At 37.7% G+C, this 7,757-nt stretch overlaps 1 protein-coding gene across 1 annotated transcript; it reads right to left on the bottom strand.

Moving 5' to 3' along the window:
- Positions 1–6,383: 6,383 nt before the first annotated feature.
- On the bottom strand, positions 6,384–7,322 carry LOC114688281 (olfactory receptor 4F15-like). Its single transcript, XM_028862898.1, has one exon. It carries the CDS (start codon positions 7,320–7,322, stop codon positions 6,384–6,386), a length of 939 nt encoding a protein of 312 aa, XP_028718731.1.
- Positions 7,323–7,757: the final 435 nt, after the last annotated feature.

The raw sequence follows: 7,757 nt of genomic DNA, 5'->3' as shown, positions 1-7,757 counted from the left end.
CTCCACCCTTCTCCTCTATCTCTGTTTGGATTTCTTGCTTGCCTCTATCCTGCGTAGCTATAGGCAAAAGCAGCTTTATTTATTAACCAATGGGAGCAAAACGTATTCACAGCATACAGAAAGACATCCTAGCTAGTCATTGCAAGAGCTAGTCAGTAATAAGCCTGAGCTAATGGCCAAGCAGTTATAATTAATGTAATCTTCTGAGTGATTATTTTATAAATATGCTGAGGCCTGCGGCGCTTGGTAGGACTGAAGAAACTTCCAACTAAATTTGGCACTCAACGTGGGGGAAATCAGAGGAAAAAGCCAGCCCCTATACAGAAGTCAGACAATAGTAGCACATGCCTTCAATCCTATCACTTGGCAGGCAGGGATCTGTCTGGATCTATGTGAGTTCAAGTCCACACTGGGAACAGAGCCAGGTGTGGTGACACATGCCTTAAATTCCAACACTAGTTACCATGGAAGTTTGCAGGTCTATACAGACAAACAGGAAGTGACAGAGCTGGGCAGGAAGAGGAAGTGATGTAGCTGAACAGAGAGGGCAAATCAGATGGCAGAAAAGCAAGGCATATAGGCACGGGTAGATAGAAAGTAGTTCATTTTTGAAGTGGTGGAGTTGATGAGGTAAGGTTAGCTGTGGTTTTCCCTATTTCCCTGATCTCTCAGGTTTTCATCCCTATATCTGGCTCCATGTTTTTTTTTATTTAATAAAACCATTTAGAAATTTAAATACAATTGGTGTTCAACATGGGGCATTGATCCACATAGACCTATGCTTAATGATTCTGAATGAACAGAAATGGAGCCACACTAGGCTTCCTAGTTTCACAGTCTCATGCCAGTAGCAGTGTAGAGACTTGTCTCCCAACAGCTGCCTGTGAGATGGAGCTGGCCACCAGCCACCATAAGCTAAGCAGCACGGTGGATTCCTGCTACAGTATACTTATTGTCTCCAAGCTGCACAGAGCACTGCATGGTGGATTTAGCTTTTTGCTACTACAGAAAAGAAGAAGAAGGAGGAGGAGAGGGGGGAAGAGGAGGAGGAGGGGGAGGAGGAGGAGGAGGAGGTTTCGGTGCTATACATTGCTAGATAGAGGCATGGACCCACTGCCTCCCTGAGTCAGCAAAAACCACAGCTCCCAGAGCTGGCAGTGAATTACCTCTGCCATACTGTGAAGCTGAAATGGGCAGAGTCAGCAGCCAAGGCTGCTGCTTCAGTACTAGCTACTGCAGATTAAAGCACTAGATTCATCATAAGGCGGATTCAGATGGAATAAGACTTTAAAAGATTTACAGTGTGTGTAAAAATGTACATAGGCTTGGAAGAGACAAGAAAATGAATATAGACAGTTATATAAAGAAATAAATAGTTTTAAAAAATAAAGTCTTCAAAGAGACAGTAAACATAATATAAAAAAAATGAGCCATATAAAGATGGAAATTACACAGAGTCTAGATTATATTGTTTTTGGGATTTTTAACTGCAGTCACACATTTGATTGTAAAGGCTATGAAGTTAAACCAATATATATTATAGGTATCTTGACTTCAAAATTTGTGTCTAAGGATATGTTGCTTTAGAAAAGAGGTTCTACTTTTGTTTGCACAGAAGATGAGAAGCTGTGGATTGCTTCCAGGCTAATATGGTTTGACCAGCCAAGACCCCCTGAGATGTCTCCAGATGATTCAACATCCAAAACAGCTTCAAAGCAACTAACTGAGACCATGCAGCCTCACAGTCAACTCCAGTCAGGACTTGACCACAATTCTTAATTTTCTCAATATCTCCCATAAAATTGCAGTGCCCCAACCAACAGGAAGTAGTATAAGAAGCTATTCCCAAATTCCCAAAATATTGTTTATGAATGTTTATTTTTATTTAAAGCAGGTTGATTATAAATAAAATCTCTTTCTAAAAGAAGGGGGGATATGATATAGAAATATAGGATAAATATTTTTCATTGCTATAGATTTTATTTTAGTGATATAAATTTAAAGATAATTTTGCCAAATACAAATAGAGTAGATATTGTAACTGTAATTCTTGTTTAATAACAATTTGTTATATGTAATTTTACTACGTTAGAGTTAAAAACCTTCCTTTTTGATTAGACAGAAATGGGGAAATTCTGTGGGATAATGCTTTTGTACACTGGTTTAATAAAATGCTGATTGGTCAGTAGCCAGGCAGGAAGTATAGGCAGGATAAGCAGACAAGAATTCTGGGAAGATGAAGAGCTGAGTCAGGAGTCACCAGTCAGACACAGAGGAAGTAAGATGACAAGACAGAACTGAGAAAATGTACCAAGCCACATGGCTAAACATAGATAAGAATTATGGGTTAATTTAAGTGTAAGAGCTAGTCAGTAATAAACCTGAGCTAATGGTCAAGCAGTTATAATTAATATAAACTTCTGAATGATTATTTTATATGCAGGCCATGGGACTGTGGGGGCTTGGTGGGACCAGAGAAACCTACCTAATACATTTGACTGCCCACATGGATTCAGAGAAAAAAAATATGTTAAAAAGCCTTTGATAAAATCCAACATTACCCTCAGATAAAAACTATGAAAATATCAGAAATTGGGGGGGTATACATCAATAAAATAAAGGCTATATATATATATATGTATATATGTATATATATGTACTCATATATATGTTATATACACACATATATATATGTTTTATATATGTATCTATATGTGTATATATATACACATACATATAATTTGTAACCAACATCAAGTTAAATGGAGAAAAAACACAAAGTATTTCTATAAAGCTCAGAAACAAGAGAAGGATGTCACCAGGTGGTGGTGGCGGCGGTGCACGCCTTTAATCCCAGCACTCGGAAGGCAGAGCCAGGCAGATCTCTGTGAGTTCGAGAACAGCTTGGTCTACAGAGTGAGATCCAGGAGAGACACTAAAACTACACAGAGAAAGCCTGTCTTGAAAAACCAAAAAAAAAGGATGTTTGCTTTCTCCATGACTTCAAAATTGTTCTTGAAGTCTTACCTAGAGCAATACGAGAGAGAGAGAGAGAGAGAGGAGAGAGAGAGAGAGAGAGAGAGAGAGAGAGAAATGACATGCTCCACAGAAATGGAAATAATATTCTAAACTTTATAAAAGCACACAAGACTCCCAATACCCAAGCAATCCAGAGCAAAACCAAACAATGCTGCAGGGTTTACCCACCAGATTTCATGTTATATTACAGAGGTATAATAATAAAAACAGCATGGTAGTGGCACAAAAGCAGACACATAGATCTATGGAGCAAAATAGAAGACACACATGTGAGTATATATAATTACAGCCACCTGATACTTCCCAAAAACACAAATTTGAGAACATACAACATCTTTAACATGTGATCCTGGGAGTACAAATGTAGAATAATGGAATTAGACTTATCTATCATCCTGTACAAAATAAACTCTAAACAGGTCAAAGACATCAATGGCAGCATATTTGCTATCAAGGACATGCAAATTAGATCTACTTTTAGATTCTATCTCATTATGGTTGGAATAGCTGTCATCAGTAAAACATATGACAACAAATTCTGGTCTGGCAAGGATGTGGAGAAAGGGAATCTTTATTGTTGGTGAGAGTAAAACTGGTACATAAATCACAGAAAGCATTGCAAAGAATTCTCAAAATAAATATAAAAGTAGCCTTTAATCCCAGCATTTGGCAGGCAGAGCCAGGCAGATCTCTGTGAGTCTGAGGCCACCCTGGTCTACAGAGCAAGATCCAGAACGGGCACCAAAAACTACATGGAGAAATCCTGTCTCTCGAAAAACAAACAAAGAAAGAAAGAAAGAAAAAAACTAGAACTTTCATCCATATTATTTCTGATCATGTACATAAAGGATTCTTTAGAGTTAACTGCACAACTATATTTATTTCTACTCTATTTAAAATAGCAGGGAAATAGAGTCAGCAAAGGTATTCATCTACTGGTGAATGAAAACTTATAAATTTGTACATATATACTATGGAATTTTACTGTCATAAGGAATAAAATTATGAAATTTATAAGAAAAATTTTAACACTGGAAATATTATATCAAGTGAAGAAACTCGGGCTCAAAGAGGAAACCCTTACCTTCTCTCTCATATGTGCACCCTGGCCTCTAAGCTTTAGATGCACGCATTTTTTTTTTTTTTTTGGAATGAGTATGTGAAGAGACTAGGAGACTAGAAAGAGGCCTGTGAGAAAGACTTTGTAAGGGTGGTAGGACATAGCATGCATGTGATATGGAAGTGGAAAGGGGAACACTGAGAGTAGAATGATTTAAACAGTGAGGAAGGGTGGGGATTAGGGGGGAGAAGTGGAGCTGGAGGGAGGGTCGACCAACCTAATGATGTTTGACAAAGATGATACTTCATAAGCTAATGAAAAGAAAAATGGAATAATGAGATCTTGGTAAGAGGCAACTTGTGTGAGTGAATAAAGCTGTTTACAGAAGTCTTCAGGTATTGAATGAAAATTCCAGTGCCAGGTGTAGTGCATTTCTTTGTGAGTTATTGTTCATGAAGTCTTCATAAACTCCCATAATAATACCGTTATTGGTTGACCACTATTACTAGACAGAAAATAAATTGCTGAAGACACCACATGTCTTTGTCAGGACATAGAGAAATTAATCTGGGACTGGGCTGGAAGTTTCCTCCCTGCTAGTTACTCCCTTGTAATACCGGAGTATTTTATGTAGTCTCTTGGGAGATTATCATCAGTTGTCTTACTTAGCTTTGTACTGTGTGCACAACAATATCATTTTTCAGAGATATAGCTCACTTCTACAATAGTGAAAAGTCTGTCATGGGTGTAATTAACCACTTTGTGGTTGTATTTGATGCTTGATAAGTAGAGGAAAATTGATATATATTTATTTAACCCTGGTAAAGAGCCCATGTCTGGGGAGGGTTATAGGTCCTATTGGGAAAACAGCTGTTTCTAGCAAATGGACATGATATGCCTGTCAGATTTCCTTTTAAATAATTATGTTGATGTGTATAGAACAATGTATGCTTTCAGCTTATGTTAGAGGAGCTAATTTTTGCAATGAGCAGTGGTGAATGCATAGATGTATAGCTGGTAAAACACTGAGAAAAAAATAAGTGTGATTGACCAGTGGTATAAGGGGATGTATATCACTTCCTCCAAGGCCATTAAAAATCAGGATCCATTAAAGAACGAGGTGGGAATGAATGTAAGAAATTGATAAAGGGTAGAGGTGTGTGAAATGTTGACTTTTGGGCATGACAGGGCTGTTACACTCAAACTCACACAGCTACAATTATCTTTATAAGATCCCTGCTTGACTGGGCCCATCAAGATCTTGTCATGGAAGGGGGTCTTCATAGAGGGGTCACCACTTCCTGAAAATTTATACCATGACAAGTACATATTAGAAAGGGTCTGACATTTTCTTCAGTGGTGTCTCCACTGACAAAATGGTCTGCTCCTGTAAACAATGCTAGTAAAACCCATTGGGTCCCAGAAGAAGTCATGAAAGTAGAAGCGAAGGTAGTTGGGAAGATGAAGGGGTTAGGAGGTGTAGTAGTTTGGCAAGAGACCACAGTAGGGAGTGAATGCAATATATTCACATGTATTAAGATGAAAACTCGCCATTATGCATAATTAATACACACTAATAAAACATTAAAAATAATGTTTGCAAGATGATGGAGAAAAGTGAATTATTCTATACTGTTAGCAGGAATGTTAATTAGTACAGCTATAATAGAAAACATTAAGGAAGCTTCTCAGAAAACTAGTAAATGAAATAATTTGGCTATCACTTTTCTTAATTTATATATGGTATATACACCCACAAAGATATTTGGATTCCCATGTTTATTAAAGTTTAACCACAGTATACATTATGTGAATACATGGTAAGTGTATTTTCATTGGTGAATAAAGAAATTGTTCTTTGCAGCTAGAGCAATGACTCACTCAGTGGTTAAGAGCATTTATTGTTGTAGAAGACCTAGGTTTTGGTTTCCAGTACCACATAGTGGTTCCCATGCGTAAGTAACTCCAGTTCCAGAGGATCTGATGCCCTCTTCTGGCATCCATAGGCACTGCATGCATGCAATGACTAGCGTATCTAAGACACTGGCAAAACACATATACAAAATAAAAATAAATTAATCTTTAAAAATTAGTTTATTTCTATAAAATGGGATTTTATCCTCCCATAAAGATTAGGATTCTATGTCATTTACAGCATCATAGAGAAATCTTGAGGGGATTATATTAACTTAAAGAATCAGAATGAAAAATACAGTTGTACAGGATTTTTTACTATTTGAGCGTATTGAACTCACTCTAAGTAACTTGTGTTTATAGGTATTATTCAGGACATTTTCCTAAAATGTAGAAGCTGATCACTTAGTCTCTTCATTGCCACCTTCATGTCTTTGTTCCTCAGTGTGTAAATGGCAGGGTTCAGGATGGGTGTAATCATGAAGTCCAGAATGGCAAGAAACTTATCCACTGGGACAGTAGGAAATGGCCACATGTACACGAAGATGCATGGTCCAAAGAACAAAACCACCACAGAGATGTGAGCAGAAAGTGTAGAGAGGGCCTTGGACAAATCACCTGATGAATGTTTCCATACAGAGAACAGGATAAGAATGTAGGAAACAATTAATAAAAAGAAGGTGCCAATAGAAATGATGCCACTGTTGGCAGCAACCATGAATTCCATTCTGTAGGTGTCTGTGCAGGCCAGTTTGATGAACCTAGGAAGATCACAGTAAAAACTATCTATCTTATTAGGACCACAAAATCTCAAATGGACAACAAAAGCTAACTGGGCCACTGAATGCAGGAACCCAATGATCCAAGCACCAGAAAGAAGCAATAGGCAAGTCCGTGGGTTCATGATGGTCAGGTAGTGGAGGGGCTTGCATATGGCCACATATCTGTCCCAGGCCATGGCTATCAGCAACACCATCTCACATCCCCCTAGAACATGAAGGACAAATATCTGGAAGACACAGCCCTGGAATGAGATGATATTGTGCCCAGAGTACAGGTCAGAAATCATTTTGGGAACAGTTAAGGTGGAAAGACATAAATCAATGAATGAGAGGTTTCCCAAAAGAAAGTACATAGGGGAATGTAAATGTGGGTCAAAGGCCACTGTAAGCACAACAAGGGTGTTTCCCAGGACAATGGCTACATAAAACACCATAGAGAAGGCAAGGAAGAAATGTTGTATTGGTCTAGATGTTGAAAGTCCCAGAAACACAAATTCAGACACCTCTGTGTAATTTGTTTCATTCATTAACCTTTGTTATATTTCCTGAAATAAACAGGAAAAATAAAAATTATAAAGGAATGTACCATAATTTTAAAAGAAGCAAGTGCTGATATTAGTGAAAAATCTTCATTCTCATATGGAAAAGTCCTTGGAAAATGTATTTGCTCATTCATTTAACAAGGGTTCAGCAACTGGGCAGATAAGTATGTAGAAGTGGATTGTTCTAGTTACTATACCATATGCAATAAACACAGACTCTATCTTCATACAGTGTTCTGTCTAGACGTGAAGTGAGACATGAAATGAGTAATAACATTATGTGTGCTGTTATGAGTAAGTTGTATAGACATGAATCAGAAGCTGGGTGATACATTAGCTTACAGCTGTACCACACACCACTCCGGAAGGTGTCTGTTTTAAGAAATAAAGATTCAATAATGTTAGATGAGTGAGTGAGTG

Source organism: Peromyscus leucopus, chromosome 4, assembly GCF_004664715.2.
Source record: "Peromyscus leucopus breed LL Stock chromosome 4, UCI_PerLeu_2.1, whole genome shotgun sequence".
Lineage (NCBI taxonomy): Eukaryota > Metazoa > Chordata > Mammalia > Rodentia > Cricetidae > Peromyscus > Peromyscus leucopus.
This window is presented reverse-complemented; position numbering and strand designations above follow the sequence as displayed.

Excerpts from the sequence above, each read along its gene's own strand:
- LOC114688281 (XM_028862898.1), bottom strand. The coding sequence starts at position 7,322 with ATGAATGAAACAAATTACACAGAGGTGTCTGAATTTGTGTTTCTGGGA.